Source organism: Pocillopora verrucosa, chromosome 1, assembly GCF_036669915.1.
Source record: "Pocillopora verrucosa isolate sample1 chromosome 1, ASM3666991v2, whole genome shotgun sequence".
NCBI classification, from domain to species: Eukaryota; Metazoa; Cnidaria; class Anthozoa; order Scleractinia; family Pocilloporidae; genus Pocillopora; species Pocillopora verrucosa.
Window position 1 is genome coordinate 32,039,201 of NC_089312.1, and position 17,217 is coordinate 32,056,417.

Genomic DNA, 17,217 nt, shown 5'->3' on the forward strand with positions numbered 1-17,217 from the left:
ACCCTACCCCCTCCCTTCACCAACTCCCGCGAGAAGGTTCAGTACGTGTTGCACAATCTAAAAAAGCATTTTTCTTCCCTGTGATTAATTATAAAAAGTACAAAAAGCAAGAAAAAAAGCCCACAATAGTCATTTTTCATCTAGTTTTCCCTTTAATCTGCGACAACACAACAATACTCACTCACGTATCACTACTCTCCCACGTTTCTTTTGCACCCTGAAAGTGAGGTTGTTTCTAATATGGCAGCTTGACGTAACCAGGTCGTTGTGTCTTTCTCCAACAGTCGTTCAGATGGAGAGTTCACTTCGTTTTATCAACAAATTGCAGCCAGTAAAGTTCGGAAAGAAAGTGACATGAGTACTCTTCAGCCCGATGAAGGCGACGTAAGTGAAAGAGAGCTTCTTGTGGATGACATCCAGCGCATTCGCGAAGCCCTCCGTGTTACAGCTGATGCAGTCAACAAGTTGTCTTCTGAAGATGAAGAAGACGATGAAGAGTTCGAAGAAGAGGAAGAAGAAGAAAATGAACAACCTTGCGCTGAAAACGCAAGCCTGAAACGTATGTTTCATTTGTTGTTTTGGTAAAATTTCTAGGCTGGACAAAATAACTGCCACGCACAACAGACGATAAATTTATTGTAGTAAACATTCTGGAACTCCCCATTCCCAATTGAATCTAGATTCACCCTTACGTCAAGAAGTGTCATGGCTATCTCACTTGAGTGGAGCTAATTGCTGCAAATGCTTCAGTGACGTAGGAACTATTACACAATACAGCACCACCGAGGTCCACCTTGTCAGCATGCTGAGTTATAATTACAGCATGTAGAGTAGCACCAATACTTTTTGAAGTAAATAGTAACTAAAAAGAAATAGGGGATTAAAAAAGTTGATGTGTCAACAATTTTGTTGCCGATTATAGATTGGTGTGAATGAATTATGGGTACACACCGTACATAACTTGTTTTTTCAAATAGTCAATTTCTAGCTAGGTGCTACCACACAGTAAAGGAAAGAAGCAAAATCTATGATATAAAAGTTGTGTTATGTGACAAAGTTTGTTGCTACTCTGGTGTGCAGATTTAATGAATGTAACCGAAGAAGTTACAATTCATAGACCCAACGTTTCCACACTTCTGTCTAGTGCCTTCATCAGGGGTGATCTAAACACTGCAACAACAGGTCCTTTTATATGATCACTAATTAGCGGCCTTTTTTTTTTTTCTGACAAGGTGTAAATAGGCGTCAGGAAGCAAGCCACCATCGTAATTAGTGACCATATAAAAGGACCTCTTGTTGCAGCGTTTAGATCACCCCTGATGAAGGCACTAGACAGGAGTGTCGAAACGTTGGGTCTATGAATTGTAACTTCTTTGGTTACATTCATTAAATCTGCAAACCAGAGTAGCATCAAACTATGTCTGATTGTCCACCTGGTTGCCGTGTGAACTTTAATATATTTTGTGTTATGTGTTTTGAATTTTACCTTTAATTTTCTTATGTGAGCTAAATCACAAGTTTTCCGCTTTGACATATATGTATACCTGTATCCCACAGATCAAACTTCTTTCAAGTTGCCACATCAGACAGAGAATTTTCTCTCTGCTTCAGTGAGTATTTTTAGTTGCCTCTTATTACCATAAACAGGCAAATGTTACTTATCAGAGTACAACAGCCACAGAAGAAAAATTGGGATACCAGAATTAAGATCAACTCTTTTAGGTTGAACCTCAGCAGAGGTCATGCTGTTGTGGTCCTAGAAGAGAAACTTTTCTCTTTTTTCTTTTTGTGGTGTATTGTCAGCAATCCACTCTGGAGCACAAGCAGTATCAGCACTATTACTTATTTTTAGCAGAAATCAGGATAAGTTGTGGAAATTTTGGTAGCCTTTGGCTTCAAGTTTTGGCACAGATTAGGGAACTAGTTGGTCATTAAATCAGAGCACCAGTTGAAAATATAAAAATTTGCCATGTGTTTTGGGAACCAAACAAAATTTTGCAAGTTTTTTTGAAGTTTGATTATCATGATTAGTACAATATCAAATTGATGTAATTTAACCCATGTTTCTCGTAGAAACATGGTTTTACACTCACCAGTGAAGGAGAAGTACTTCAGGAAGAGAATTGTAATGGGCAAGAAGGATTGAATGAAAGGACACCATTTGCCTTAACCTCTGTGGACAATCAAGGACTTATCAGTGGGTTGCCATTCCAGGCACAAGGTGACACTGATTCATTGACATCTCAAAACCATAATTTTTCTTCAGAAGAGGTCATCTTGACTGAATTACAACCAGTATGTTTTCAACCCCCTGTTTGTAATCTCAATACCAGTCAAGGAGGACATACTGCTAATAGCTGGCCAGTGGAGTTGAACCAACATCACCATCAGCTACAAGAGGAGCATGGTCCACAGTACAATGATGATGCTGACAAGGAGCTCGACTGTGATTATGGGATGAGCAGTGAAATTCAACAGTGCTTGAGTTTGAACAGAGACTATCAAGTACAGTCTTTTTTTTTTCTTTTTTTTCTTTTTTTAAAGCGAGGTACCTCAAAATTTACCAATCATTATAGCAACGTAAACCAAAATCAGTGTAATCCCACTGATTACTATTGACTCTCAGCTGAAAATGCTTGTGCCTGCTTCTCTACCTGTTGTTTATTTCTTGATTAATTTTCACATTTCAGTTGGTAATATTGGATGAACTTGAAAGAATAGAACACGCCCTAAAACGGAACAAACAGAAGCAGGTACTGTTAAATACACTGTAAATGGGGATTCTTTTTTTGTTTTTTGACAATTTTTGATAGCTTTTAACTTTAGTTACCTCACATCTTTTAGGCATCCGCTAATAATTTCTTACGATGTTTTTTTATTAATAGTTTTATCTTCACTGGCCTCATGGAGATACAATGATAACATTTTGTACATGGTTTAGTCCTGAGCACATTTTTTTCCCCTTCATGTATACATATCAGGAATTTGCAAAGTGAAATTTTCACAATTAATTGGAAATTGTTGATTGGTCTCATGCGAGCCAATCAAAGCCCTCCATTTAATAGAACAGCCATTTTTAACTCTCTACACCCTAACAATAGAATGCATATTCTTCATAGTGTTCTTTATTCTCTTTCTGTTGTTCTGGGTCCAGTTGTAGAAAGATCGGATAACGCTATCCAATGGATAAATCGCTATCCAGCAGATAGGAGATAGCAAAACATATTGCATTATCCACTGGATAGAGTTTTATCCAGTGGATAGTACCATCTAACCTTCAAACAACCAGAACCTGATATAGAGAATTTCATTGACTAACGAGAGCTTCAGTCTTGAGTTTACTCTGACTTTTAGTTTCCCTTATTCCTACGACCATAACATGTGATTCAGGGGTGGTGCTGGAATGAGAAAGCCAAAGATATGCATGCAAAACTGCTTGAATGAGCATTTAAAAACGTTGCATTTGGGTAGTTGGTGATAACAGTTGAGTAAGACAAGGCATTTGTTTACATTTGTTGGTCTGACATAAAAATTTGTCTTGTTGTGAATCAGATGGGATTGCATCAAATGAGAGCAAACAAAGATGACACAAAACCTGATCCTCATACATTAATCAAGTTTGCCAATCCTTATTTTAAAGATTCAAGTTCACTGGTAAGCTATAATTAAAGTTAACACACATTCTTAAGAATTTTTTTTAAAAAAATAATAAACAATTGTTGTCCACAAAGACAGAGTGAAAGCTGAATGTTGTCAAATAGTCCAAAGACAAATTGAAAGGCTCAGAGCAAGAACGATCCCTTGATTTTTCGGCCATTTTTGAAAGTGTTCAGAAGTAGTTATCAACTACTTCTGAACACTTTCAAAAATGGCCGAAAAATCAAGGGATCGCTCTTGCTCTGAGTCCTCCAATTGTAGGTGATTATTTGACAGTTATGTCCAAGGCCAGAGGAGAATGGCTTAAGTTTTAGAATTGATAAACACTGTACAATGCAGTCATTCACTCAGATTGATTGTTAGGGAAACTACAGTTTTGTTGCTTATTCAGAGACATGAAAGAAATTATTACTTATAGGGCAGTCACATAGTAAACAAATGGTTTCACAGTATCATTACAACTTCAATCTTCACTCTAACTGAGTGTACAGTCAGGTAGTTTTAAGCATGCCAGTGTGAAAACAATTCAAGATATTAAGTTAAACATGGTTTTTTTTATTACAAGTTATGCATTGTATTTTAGAAAACATTATGAGATGTGATATATCACCTGAGCCTCATGCTTATTAGGGACCTCCAGATAATGATGACACCAAGGTAAAGAGGCAAAGTTCTCAGGTTGGAGGCTACCAGATTCCATCCAGATGCTGTAAGTCAGGTGTTAAATTCAACTACACTGTCCATCGTAAAATCCTTGAAAATGGCACACTGAAAATAGGGAAAAAAGAGGAAAAAAAAAGGAAGTTATAATTTTTTTTTCTCAATATCAGAGCATTTCTCCATGTTTAAGAGATACTCAATACCAAACAGTGTACAGAAAACACTAAACTTGCCTGAATGTTTTCTCAGGAGCCAGTACTTTTTTTTCAGAGGGGCTAATAACTCAGTGCCAAAGAATCCGGATCAATGCTAGTATCTAAGCAACTGCACATCTTCCATTCCCTTAGCCCAACAACAGTCAACTGATAACAAGTTAAGGCTAATGTAGAGTTGGGGAAGGGGTAGGTGTGTACTTTCTTAGATACTGACATTGATCCAAGAATTCTTAAGTTCACTCTTTGTCTGACCTGAAGCATAGAGAATTGACTTGTTTTAAGTATGGAGGGTGACACCATTTTCATATAATTTTTACTGTGAATAAGTAATGTTACTCCTATTTCTACACATGATTTCTTAACCTTTAAACAACACAGGCAAGTTTTTCTTCCCTGGGATAATATCTCCAAAGTATTGGACATGCCAATATTGGACATGTAGCTTGGAACTTTATTTTGTTGTTGAAGCGCAGATCCAGGTTATCAGCTTAACAAAATGAAAGAGAAACACAGTTATCTCCACTGTAAGGTTTTTTAAATTTGAAGGGAATTTGAAGGAGCAAAACAGTCTAGCTGAGGGAGTCAGAATGCAAAATTTGGAAAGTAAACTTTCCCCTGTGCTGCAAAAGTAAGTACAAATAGAACTGGTATATTTCCCAGAAGAGGCCTAAGGAACATATTTGGTACCTCAAAAATGAAATGACCAACACCCATCAAAATAATTGTTTTAAATAAACTTGACTGGTGAGGTATCAAAGAGGCTATAATTATTACAGTTTGCCATAAACACTGTACATTCAGTAAATAAATAGTCACTGTGTTTCTCCAGCCAACCCCTAAACCTATACTATGAAGGGCTCAATTAGAATTGATCTGAAGTTTCAACCCAACTCAACTTATTTCAGTAACATTGGTTTCTTCTCTTACTTCTTCTGGATAAGAATTTTCTGATTTGAAGTGACTTTGCCTTAGGATTTTTATTGATTTTCCTTGTGGTAAGCATAAATGACGGTCTATGTTACATTTCAATTCCTCTTTAGTTCAAACTTTTCAAGGTTAAACCTCAGTTACAGTATAATTATGAAGAATATGAAGGTACAGCTGCACCAGACATCAGTTCTTAGAATAGGGAACCAGGTTGATAGAAATTTCAGAGTGTTAAGTCCCCAAATTTCTATTTCTACTATTTTTCCCCTTTGGTCATTTTATGTAATTTAATTTTGTTCTTTAGGATCAAGAAATTGGAAGGTAAGAAAGAGAAAACTAAGAGGGAATTGAAAGAACTTGAAGATCTCAAAGCAGAAAGTGTAAGGATTAGGTATGTGTAATCAGCTTGATAATTTCTCCTCATTTTGGTACATGAGTGCTCCTAGGAACATCAAGATTAGAGTTAAGAAATCTAGATCTTATTGAACTCAGTGATAAATTCCTAGTATATCCCCTCCCCCCCCCGAAAGTTTGCATCTGTCCATACTTATGACAACAAAGTAATGATAATGCTAAATAGAAAAAGCAAAAAAAAATCTTAACTGAAGATACCTTATTTCAAGCAGTTTCCTAAGAGCTTTTTGGTTACATTTTAGAAATTTAGGAAAGGAAACACTGGAACGAGATCTAGAGGATATCGACTGGGACAAATTAAGCAGCAAATATGTAAGTTCTTTAAACTGAAATATGTGGTTGGATAATATATATGTTTTGTTTTGTATGTTTACCTCACCCTAAAAGCCTGACACTATTAGGAACATGTGAAAAGAAACACATTGAAAAATATATTTTTTACTAGCTTCCAAAGCGATCAGGCCTTGAGTGCCGTTTGCAGTGGTGCAACTTTGGACATCCTGATGTCAACAGAACAGCATGGACTAAAGAAGAAGACAAGAAGTTAATAAAACTGGCAAAAGACCCCCAAAATACCTGGGATATTATTGCTCAAAAACTGCAGGTACAAAAAACTATTTTACAAGCTGTTCCTTTCTTCAAGCCTACACATTTTGTGCTTAAGATGGAAACATTCTCTCTGTACAATATACTAACAGCTTTTCTAACCTTAGTTGAAAATCAAAGAGAAGGTAGTTGATGCTAATGATATATCATTTGTTTCTGTTTGTTTTCAGACCAAGCGCACACCTATTCATTGTTATGAGCGTTATCAGAGAAGCCTTAACAAGAATCTTCTAAAGAGGTGAAAGACTGCTTACATTTAAAGAATCACATGCACTGCATATGCTACAAGGAACATTTGGTTCCTTATCTGAGGTCCATTGAATAATTAGGTTCCTATTCTCTGATAGTGTTGTCGGATTGTCAAAGGGAGGATAGAGCTTGAGAGGACTGTTGTTAGTAACGGCAACAGTCATTTTGACAGCCTGGGTAGAAGTCAGTATCACTTGACTTTGTGACTAAAGATAACATTCCTTCAGGTTTTAAAGACTACAGTCAATGGGTTGAAACCATGCACTGTATTACAGAGTGATCCACATGAAGACACCAAATTTGTAACTCAAGGCTCTGCATCTACTTCTGATCCTCCATATGACTCCAACACAAGTGATTTAATGATAATTGCAGTGCGGTCATAATGTTAGAATCTGTTGAGGAAGTGTAGGAAACTTCAAATCACAAAGCCAGTTCTCAGGCCCACCAGGAAAAGTTCTGTCTCCACCAAAAGAAAGGGAATGGGGAATTTTAAGGAGGGAAAGGAAAAGGTTTCAAAATTCATTTAGAAATAGTATAAGACAGAGCTGTCCAAATCGGTTCTGGTTTTCAAACCAAACACCTATAAAAGGGTGCAAATGTTTTCCGATTGAAACAATTTAATGCAAGGTGTTTGTTCATCTTTTTTATGTTTTTGTTTGCACTTTTTTGTTTTCTTTTTTCTTTTTTTCCCTTGGCTTTATCTAGTAAGTGGAGCCCAGAAGATGACCAGCAGTTGCTTGAGGTTGTACGTATTGTCGGCCTTGGAAACTGGCCAAGAGGTAGGAAAGGAAAACATATTTGTTTGCACATTCTCAATTTCTTTTTTTTTTTTTTTTAATGGTGTTCTCTTTTTTGATCACCTGTTCACATCTTTTAATGGTTCTCTTCTTGAAAGTACTCATACTCCCTAGAAATGTTTTTTGAAATTCCCGGCTGGGGTAAGGTGGGGTGGAGGGCTAATGCACTGAAATTCTCTAGGGATGGGTGGTATTCATGTGGAAAATTTTCCTGGGTTGTGAACATGAAGCATGTACAAGCTAATCAGTCTCTTAACCCTTTACACCTGAACATCAGTATGTATATTCTCCATACTGTTCTCTGTACATTTCCTAAGGTGCTGACATGGAGAATTCGTTATCGTATCCGTTATCGTATCTGTAATATTTTACTCGGGGCATGATATTGTAAGGAGAAATGAGATGCTGGTCACTCTTTGAGGTCAAAGGTTGAAAGTGCTTTTCCAGGTTATGCCATCCTTTTCTGTTTCTTTTTAATCCTTGGCTTTCACCTTGGCAGTGGCCAGTTTCTTAGAAGGTCGCCATGGAGACCAGTGCTTACACCGTTACACACAAACACTGCAGATGGTGAGGAAAGGAAAATGGGAAAAACATGAAGACGAGGTTAAGTGTTTTAGTCTTCCCTTTAAGATGCTAACGTATTGTGGTGTGTGGTGAAAAAAATTGATAATAACTGGGGGCTTTTACAATTGAAGGGAAAAAGAAAGTTCATGAAAATTTTCTCTGTCTCTGTTTTTGTTAGTGAATGGTTTTGGCTTCGTGCTTTAAATAGTTTGCTTATTGAACGTCTTGCTTTGAAACTTGGAAATAATTTGGGCCCAAAAAGCTGCAAGGTTATTTTTCTCCTTTGTTCATGAAAGGATCAAAAATAAATAAGCGTTGTTCCCTTATGTCTTAACTTTCAAGCCAAGATTCTTTTATTTTTATTTAGAATGAAACAAGTACTGGGTCAGAATTTCTCCTCTTCTCCTCCTTTACGTTTTAACCCTGTGGAATAATTGACAATTTTTTATTTGTCTTGGGTTTTTAGCTTCTGAAGAAGGCTATTGACAAGTATGGGCCGTGTAACTGGAGTAAACTTTCTGATATGGTTCCTGGAAGATCAGGTCCTCAGTGTCGAGAAAGGTGTGTCACTAAGTTTCAATCTTTATAGGAAGAAAGCCTTGACCATTCACGGCTTTTTTTTAAGAAGTCTTCTTCTCATTAGCAATTGTTTGGTGTCGTCAGGCAACCCAGTCTCCCTCCCTCCAAATGGCTGATGCGAAGTAAAACTTCGGCCTACTAATCCCCCCTCTCTCTCAGCCATCCACCAACGGGAATAAAAGAGGGAAAAGAAAGAGTTATGTACGATGTACGAGACAGTCTAACGTATGTAGGTAGTTGTGTCGGTTTCTTTCTTTGCTTATACTGAAAAAATCATCGTTATTTGTAGATGGGTAAATGCTTTGGATCCCAAAATAGAGAAAGGACCTTGGACCAAAGAGCAGGACAAAGACCTTTTGGAAAATGTGAACAAATTTGGCAAAGGTTTGTGTACTTAAATTGTGTGAGAAGATTGTCTTTACTACATAACTGCTTTCCGTTACCTTATGTCCCGTTCTGCTGTTCTTTTTAGATTGGATGAACTCAGGCTACTTTCAAGCCTACAGAATGGTCAATATTTTTAACTTAACTGCAATTTTTGTTTTTGGCGTAAAGAGCTGTTACTGTATGTTAAAGCGAACTAACACGGAAGATAAAATTTCGTTGTTCTCATTCGGCGCTGAGAAAGAGGCCAGTTTTAGTGGAGAGCTGCAATAATAATGTTGAGTCAGGACACCTCTGAGCTGTCAGTTAAATTATTTTCTTCACTGCCGACTTAACTTGCGATCAGGCGTTCCTTTTCTCCCTCCTCTGGGAAGCACAAGAGTGAGGTTGGTCGACCGACTAGTGAAAAAAAAACGTGTCTTCTTTTTCTCCTATCCTCTTTCCTTCTCTGGTGCACTCATCCGTACAAAAAAGAATTACCTGCTAACTCTGCCAACGCACGGAAATGTTCGTCAATCTCAGGTTACCACCCCTTCCCTTCCCCACAGCTTTTTGTCGCTTTCTCGTGACAGTTTACAAGTATCCATTTGTTACTCCTGAGTGGAAAGTGGTACGCCTATTCCAAAACACAACACAAATTACCGGCCAGGACTCCAACCCAGACTGAAAAAGCGGTTAAACAGCGCACTTACACAAGATAACTACTCAGTCTGCGTTAGGCTCTCCTTTGGTAGAAATAAGCGAAAGAGCGATTACAAAGCCGTTGCTCTGACAACCACAACCCTCATTTGTTGGTCGGTGGCTCATTCCCACAAAACAGGCTTGTCATTGCTGCTTCCACAAACAAATGCTTTCGGACATTCCAATTGACAATCCCCGTCCCTGATTACAACTAATCAGATGTTTGAATTGTTTGCAGGAAATTGGTCTAAAATTGCACGTGCCATGGGTAATCGAACTGATAATCAATGTTGGCGCCGATGGATTGTGATCTGCAAGGATGATGTGAGTTACTTTCTCTCGTTACCAAGTTAATAAACATCTTCTACAGCGGATGTAAATGAAGGATTAGTAATTGTAGGCAGATCTCACTTGCTGGATCCTTCAGTTACTCCGCGTTGACCAAATAGTTGGTCCCTCACTGTTTGGTCCCTCAGAGTTTGGTCCCTCAGCCGGAGTTTGGTCCCTTAGAGTCTAGACTATCAGAGTTTGATCCTTCAGAGTTCGGCGCCACGCAGTGTTTCCTTCCCTGACCGCACGAGCCCAGAGAAAGGGTTTATTTCTGCAATGTTTACAACTGAACCGTATTCCCTCAGTTGTTGTATACTCTTTGCATTTGAGATGAGCACGTGTTGAAAGGAAAAAGATGAAACAGACTTTAACAGTGTACTCCAAGATTCATCAGGTGGTCACCAACATGGCAAACCTTCTTTAGAGTGCTTTTAACATAAATACCAAGGTTATCTCAACGGTTGACCATGAAAGTCAATATCACAATAAAAAATCGAGTGGCCAGGTCGCGGTTGGTTGTTAGCCTCGTTCAGAATTTACTGGGAGACTGGCGCGTGTTTTATAAATCAAGTACACTGCGCAGTTATGTAGGAGAGAGCATTCCAAGGTTACACTCATCACAAAATACCTAAAATGTCGTGAGTAAGTTGACTGTAAGCTGCCGTTACTTTAAAAAAAAAAACTTGCGACTTGAGGAGAATTTGTGTATCGCTGTCATCAGAGGTGTGGTAGTTCGAATAAAATCGCTCATTGAAAGGATTTTTTGTTATTCCTTGCAGTCGTTACACTATCGTCAAAATACACTTCGCAAGAGAAGAGAACTGGTAGCCAACTTCACTGGAAGAAGACAAGAAAGACCGGAACTTGAACCTGAGGTAAGCGTTGAATGACTTCTATCTTTTTACTGCCTTCTACTTGTGAAGTTGCGAATATTTTCTGAAATTAATCAAACAAGAGGTAAGAAAAGCCAATACAGAAGTTACAAGACAAATTTATTAATTTTGTAGTAAGGTATACAGCGAATACTCATTCACAAAGCACATATGCCGTTATCAATGCCGCTTCTATTGAAAGGCGTTGCTCTTGGCCACCTGTTCGTGTTCTTGATTGTTGGTGGTTCGGGGAGTTTTTGTTTATCAGTGTTTAACTGGCTTTTATTTTATTTATTTTTTTTTTTTACTTTCAGGATCTTGACATTCCAGATATCCCTGTTGTGGTAAGTGCGATTAAGTCTTGTTTAATCTTTTCAGTGTCCCTGTAAGCAGTCCCTCAGGAGGGGAGGATAGGTTTTCCCGAAAGTTGCAGGGTACCAATTCCAAACCATCAAGTCGAACAAGAAATCGACGAGAAAATTCGAAATTTCGGCCAAGAATGCTTCCTTAAAAATAAGGAGATCAACGAACGAATAGCAAGTAACTGTCATTAGCCATACAGCCATGTCACAATTCGGGCTTCCTCAAAGATTTCAATTTTTTACACAGCGGTAAAATACAAGGCATGCGTATATGCGTCAATTTTGTCCAGTCTTGCGCCAATTTCTCGCTCAAAGTTATAAAGGAAAATGCAAGAAACAACCCTCTGCCATGCAATATTTAGGAAATTAATTTGAAATGTGCATCGAAGTCTGCAAAAGGAAATAAAAGGAATTGGAAACAAAACTTGGCCATTTTTTTTAGACAAAGTTGTTTATTCACGGTTATTCTTTTGGTTCACCATTTTGCCTTGAGCTTCGTCAAAAGTACAGTTTAAAATTGCCATGACATCATAATTTGTGGGGTTGTACAGTGTGGACGCGCTATGTCGGGCCGCTTCGTAGGACACTTGCGCGTCCTAATGTTCGTATATGCCCAGACTTTCGACCGCCTTGTTTCGTCGAACACTTGTTGCCGTGACCGTCAACACTCTTCTTGCATGACCTCAGGAAAGATTACCAGTTTATGAGTAAGGTTGCCATTGTACAAGTAATGGTAGGGGGGAATCTTCGAAGGCAAGGAAAAGGCAATGAATTTTTATTGGATTCAAATTGACATTTCGGAGAAAAGTCTCGGGAAATAAAAAAAACAACCTTGCTGATTGATTGAATTGCGAGCAGAAGCATTTTAGGTCACCCGGATCTTAACGATGTTCAGATTAACGGTTAGGGTATGGGAAGGTTGAATAGTGATGTTGGTGGTATTCACGTAAACACTACCATAATTTCATCTGCATGTAGAGGAAACGCAAAGGACGTGCGCCACGTCCCATTGAAGAGGCTCGTGCGATGAGAAGAGCGACTCAGAGAAAATTCAGAGAGAGAAAACGAGCGGAGAGACGAGAAGCAGAAAGAATCAGAGCTGAGGAAGAAAAAGCTGAAAAAGAACGTAAAAGAGCTCAAAAGGCCACCATTAATGGTGGTGGCGACCAAATTGAGGCAGAGAGAATGAAGGTTCAGGAAGAAAGACCTGGAAAGGAATGTAAAGAAGGGCAAAAAGAGGCGAATACTGGCAGTGAAGAGGATAAGTTCCCGCGCACAAGGAAAGCGGTTGGTTCTCAGTGTCCTTATCCAGTTTTGAATAGTTTTTCTGCCTTAATTCTCAGTATCAGATTAGCAATTGTCGCTTCTAGTCGGCATACATTTCTTTATAATTTAGTTACCTCTCCAAGCATTACCTCCAAACACTTGGAAAAAAAAGACGAAGTTATCAATTAGGGGTGATACCTTGCTAAAACATACACTTCTCCTATGCAAATTTAATAGAAACACGCTGCATCTTGGACAGGGAATTATGTAGCAGTTGTTGTAAAGGAAACGTTGACACACTTTCATTTACCTTCCAAGAGGAATGCCCATACTGCAAGTCGTGTCCTGTTACAGAAACCCACGACTGGGTGCGGCAGTAACCGTAAGACTTAGCCGATGTAACCCTCCTACCTGTTCGGGAGGTCGTTATTCTATATGTTTTCCCACAGAGGAACGTTGCAGGATATTACACAAGGAGACTTGTTTCCCGTTCTTCCCATTTTGCATCTGTGGAAGGCTAAATGATAAGTACAGTAGCCCCTCACAATTTTTGTTCTTGTCCTATGTTTTGCTTCCCTACAGGGTGGAAACAGAAACCGAGTTCAGCAACCTCATCACCGTGTTCTTATGCGCGACAAACAGCTGTCCAAACGGAAGCAAGTTGCCGAGAAAAAAGAGCAACGTCACACGATAAGCAGTGGCGGAGAGAAGCAGGTGGCGGTATCCGGCTCGTTAGGGCCATTCTCGCTTCTTCTGCAGGTATGCAGACATTGTACTAGAAATAAACAGATAAGGTTCACTTTCTGAAAAAGTTAAGTAAACCTTACTTTCGCTTTTCACGCTCAACCCTTTTAATTTCCAGTCGAGATGAGCTTGTAACTTCTCCCTACAGAATCATTGTCTAGTTTACAGGTAATGAGAATAGACAAAACTCTCAAGTAAAGAGTATTGCACCAATTTTGATAGCGTTTATTCGATTTTTGGTAGTAGAAGGGTCAATCTCCGCAACTTCGACACATGGTTGTTTTGTTGTAGATTTTCTTACCACTTGTTGCCTCACGGATAAAGAAAAACAAGGGTAGCCATAGGAATATGCCAGTGTATCACAATGAGAAGACATGTCGCTCTTACACACGTATTTTTATAACGGTAGAAATGCCTGTTCAGCCGAAAACTGCGTCGGACTGTTAAAGTTTCAAACGACGGAGGATAATGATAACATAAAATATACTTTTAAAAAAGTAATTTGTAATATTTTTGTTTGTGACAGTTTGGCCTGCAAGCCAATTTTTCCAATGTTATTATGGAAAAATATTATCGTGTAACATCAGCTTTTCCTTTAACGTTCCTAGGCGTTCAGTATCGACATTGCCACAGTCCTAAAAGCTATTCAGCAGACCGGCACGACTCCATCCTCCGTATCATCGACAAGCACCAGTGTTGGCCCTAACACTGGCGCCTCTGTGGAGAGCAAGGAAGTTAATTCAAATGAAGAACAGCCTCAGGGACAAACGTGCGGTGGTGTTGAAAGAATGGAGGCTCAAAGGGAAACCGTTGGCAATGAAACTCTCAATCCTGACTTGCATATCTCTACATTAGACAAACAAACCTCATTAGTGGCAAAAAATCACGAAGAGGCTGAACAATCTACCGACACTGAATCACGAGTTAATAAGGAAAAACACAGCGAAATTAGCGATACCCTTGAACTTGATAATACAGATACGGAATCATCTCTTCGCAAAGAAATTCCAGATACCAGGACCAATAAAGAGGCACCCGGACCAAGTGAAAATGCCCATTCTGGCTCGGATCGAGTGGGAGCTTTAAATAAACCACCTGCAGCCGGTTCTGCTGTTCTAGCAAGCCAGGCTGCGCGCAGGCGTGCACCGGCGATTCCTCCTCTTCCCCCGTGCTACACAACGCTAAAAACGTACAAGTCCCTTCAACTGCTCCGCCCTCATTTGCAGAAAATCGCCGCCATGCTAAAAACAGTTCCCAGAGTTAGCAGTACAGTCTCATCAACTTTTGGGCAGTCTTCTTCATTAAACAAATCCGGTAGTCATGGGAACGAGGAGTCAAGTGGGACATCTGGGTGTGGAAACGAGGTTACGGTTGCAAATCAACCGAATCGTTCTAATTTAGTGAACAAAACTGATGATAACGAGGGCAGTTTGGGCGGTAAAATCGCGAACAATCGCGATGTATCACTTGAAAATCCACTCGATAAAGAAGGGAACAATGTGTCAGAATTGAATAACGAATCCTCTATATCAGTTGGCCACGAGGCTAAGCTATTAAAGGGTACTGAAACAGCGGCAGCGCAAAGTCGCTTTAATCGTAATGGGAAAAAAGAAACACTGTCAAGTGAAAATCCTAGTCCTTCACCAATGAGAGTCGTTACACCAACGGCGACAGTTAACGAACAAGGAAACGGATCATCCACAACCGGTGTTGTGACCAACGGACCTGTTCAGAGCAATAGACAACAGACTGAAACAGTCATTCCTTTAAATAACACTTCATATCGAAATTCCTACGAGTACAGAATGCTATCTTCGCGATTCAACTCTTTATTCTGTTGGCCAGCTCTCCTTTCGAGAATTCCAGTTAATCGTTCTTCTCAAATTGGACCTGTTTTCGCTGAGAGGCATCCTCCTCCCAGAGGGGGGATCCAGAGCACAAAACCTAAAATACTGACCTTTAGGCGTAAACAACGTGGCCTTGCTGCAGTGAGAATGGCCTCTTCGGCGTCGTTTTCGACTCCGGGCCAACAGATGGTCTCATTGGGACAAGGATTTGCTATAAAGAAGAATGTCCCACCCACTCAGCCGCACAAGGAAACGTCCCGGTCGAAGGATGTGGTCGTTGCAGCTTCTCAGTTGCTATCACTTCAAGAGTCGACTCGATCGTTATCATTGTCTACTGCCAAGAATAGACCTTGTAACACGCATCAAAATAAAAGAAAGATTACCCCTGTAAAACGATATTCCAATCAAGAGTGCGAAGCCAAAAAGAAAAAAATTGTCCTCAGTTCGGATTCGTATTCTTCGCCTTCAGAGGATGATGACGATGACGAAGACGAGTCCGATTATGTACCCGGCAAGGAAATCCGCAACGTTAGGGAATTTCGTCCAGCACCGAACACGCGCCGATCCTCTTTACGGAATATGGTGCCCCAAACTCCGAAAGATTCTCTATCAGTATCAAGCGTCCAGGCCGGCGCGTCCTCTTCTACCACAGGAAATGTAGCTAATAACGCCGATGAAATTATCTGGGATGATCATGGAAACTCAATCGATCACAATACGAATGAAACTGGGCCTTCGTTTCAAGGCGACATCAACGAAAGAGTACGCCAAGTTGAGGAAGTATCGGAACAAGATGTAAGTGATGTCACCAGACCGCAGAACAACAATACAAGCATATCGTCATCGAAAGGGAATGCGATGCTCAAAAGAACTGGGGGAGCTCGCTGGAGAGCAATGCTCCCGAGAGTTAATGATTCTGGAGACACTGACGTCGATACAGAGTAGAATATGCTAAACTGATGTTCAACCTAGTTTTGTCGACTATTATAGATTTTGATCAGCTTTCTGACCCTCCACGCGGACCTTTAGACTGAAACTGTTTAACACCTTTTAAATGTTGCTTTGAGAAATATCTATTCGTTGTTCTTTGTAAACAATAAACAATATAATTTTGCAAAAAATAAAACACGAGATGTTGGTAATTTACGGTTGTGCTTAAAGAAGAAGAATAATTTATTACTTGGGCAAAGTCTTGTTTTGGTAGGATTGTTTACACCTTTCCGGTGACTGCCGAAAGAAACACAAAAAGTTGCATAATAGGGTAAAAACCGCACACATGTCGAATTTTGAAACTTGGAAATTTCCACAATGAAATGAGTCGACGAAACCTTTAACTATTTTTCCTTAAATGGATTCATCCAAGGGAGTGTTATGGCAAAATAACTTGAAAAAGACACGATTTTCACTGACAGTCCATCGATTCTCTTTATGCTCAGAAATACGTTCTTCAGTGCAAGAACGACGGCAAACGTGAAACATCAATTAGCCGTTACCTGTTTGCCGTCAGCGTTAGGCCAGTCTTCAACGTCACGACAATTACTGAAAATATCATTTCTTTTCTTCTGTTAGAAACAGTTCGCTGATTCAAATGGTAAAATTCTCTACTTTTAAGGTAGAATTGAATTCTACTGTTTATGACATCGTAACTACATTTACTTGATTATTCTGCCAGGAAAAGTTTAGTTGTTAAATTTTTGGGCAGATTTTGAATGTCAGTGTCACGGCAACAACTAAAAAATTCGAACTAATGACACGAGATCAGGGAGAACTTTCTAAAAGTAAAGAAACCGATATGCAACATGGTATTCGAAGTAGAAATTAAATAAAAATTGCTGATCTTTTCAGTCTTCACCAAAAGAGAAACCACAAGGTAAAAGCAAGATTATCCTTGTCAAATACGCCTTAAGCAAATGCTTCGCGTAATTTTTCCCACAGTTGGCAAAACTAGCCCCTCAAACCAAAAGCTCCAGTGATAATTTTGTTAGGCCTTAACTGACGGTGTATGTGTTGTAAGAGAAGAAACTACACAATACACGTTCTAACTTTTAAATGGCAGAAGA

General features: G+C 39.4%; 1 protein-coding gene across 1 annotated transcript; it reads left to right on the forward strand.

Moving 5' to 3' along the window:
- Nucleotides 1–238: 238 nt before the first annotated feature.
- On the forward strand, nucleotides 239–16,299 carry LOC131775982 (myb-like protein A). The gene is made up of 21 exons (XM_059092109.2): nucleotides 239–559; nucleotides 1,558–1,610; nucleotides 2,074–2,505; nucleotides 2,691–2,753; nucleotides 3,553–3,654; nucleotides 4,288–4,366; nucleotides 5,079–5,160; nucleotides 5,764–5,850; nucleotides 6,116–6,185; nucleotides 6,319–6,477; nucleotides 6,650–6,717; nucleotides 7,437–7,510; nucleotides 8,028–8,131; nucleotides 8,559–8,653; nucleotides 8,961–9,055; nucleotides 9,975–10,060; nucleotides 10,846–10,941; nucleotides 11,253–11,282; nucleotides 12,279–12,587; nucleotides 13,149–13,325; nucleotides 13,919–16,299. The coding sequence occupies exons 1-21, from the start codon at nucleotides 355–357 to the stop codon at nucleotides 16,100–16,102; spliced, it is 4,650 nt and encodes a 1,549-aa protein (XP_058948092.2). The 5' UTR covers nucleotides 239–354; the 3' UTR covers nucleotides 16,103–16,299.
- Nucleotides 16,300–17,217: the final 918 nt, after the last annotated feature.

What these genes read in the sequence shown, in the direction of transcription:
- LOC131775982 (XM_059092109.2), top strand. Translation starts at nt 355, where the DNA reads ATGAGTACTCTTCAGCCCGATGAAGGCGACGTAAGTGAAAGAGAGCTT. An exon ending in GCAGAAAGTGTAAGGATTAG is followed by an intron (nt 5,851 to 6,115) that starts GTATGTGTAATC and finishes GTTACATTTTAG; the next exon opens with AAATTTAGGAAAGGAAACAC. An exon ending in TGTGAACAAATTTGGCAAAG is followed by an intron (nt 9,056 to 9,974) that starts GTTTGTGTACTT and finishes AATTGTTTGCAG; the next exon opens with GAAATTGGTCTAAAATTGCA.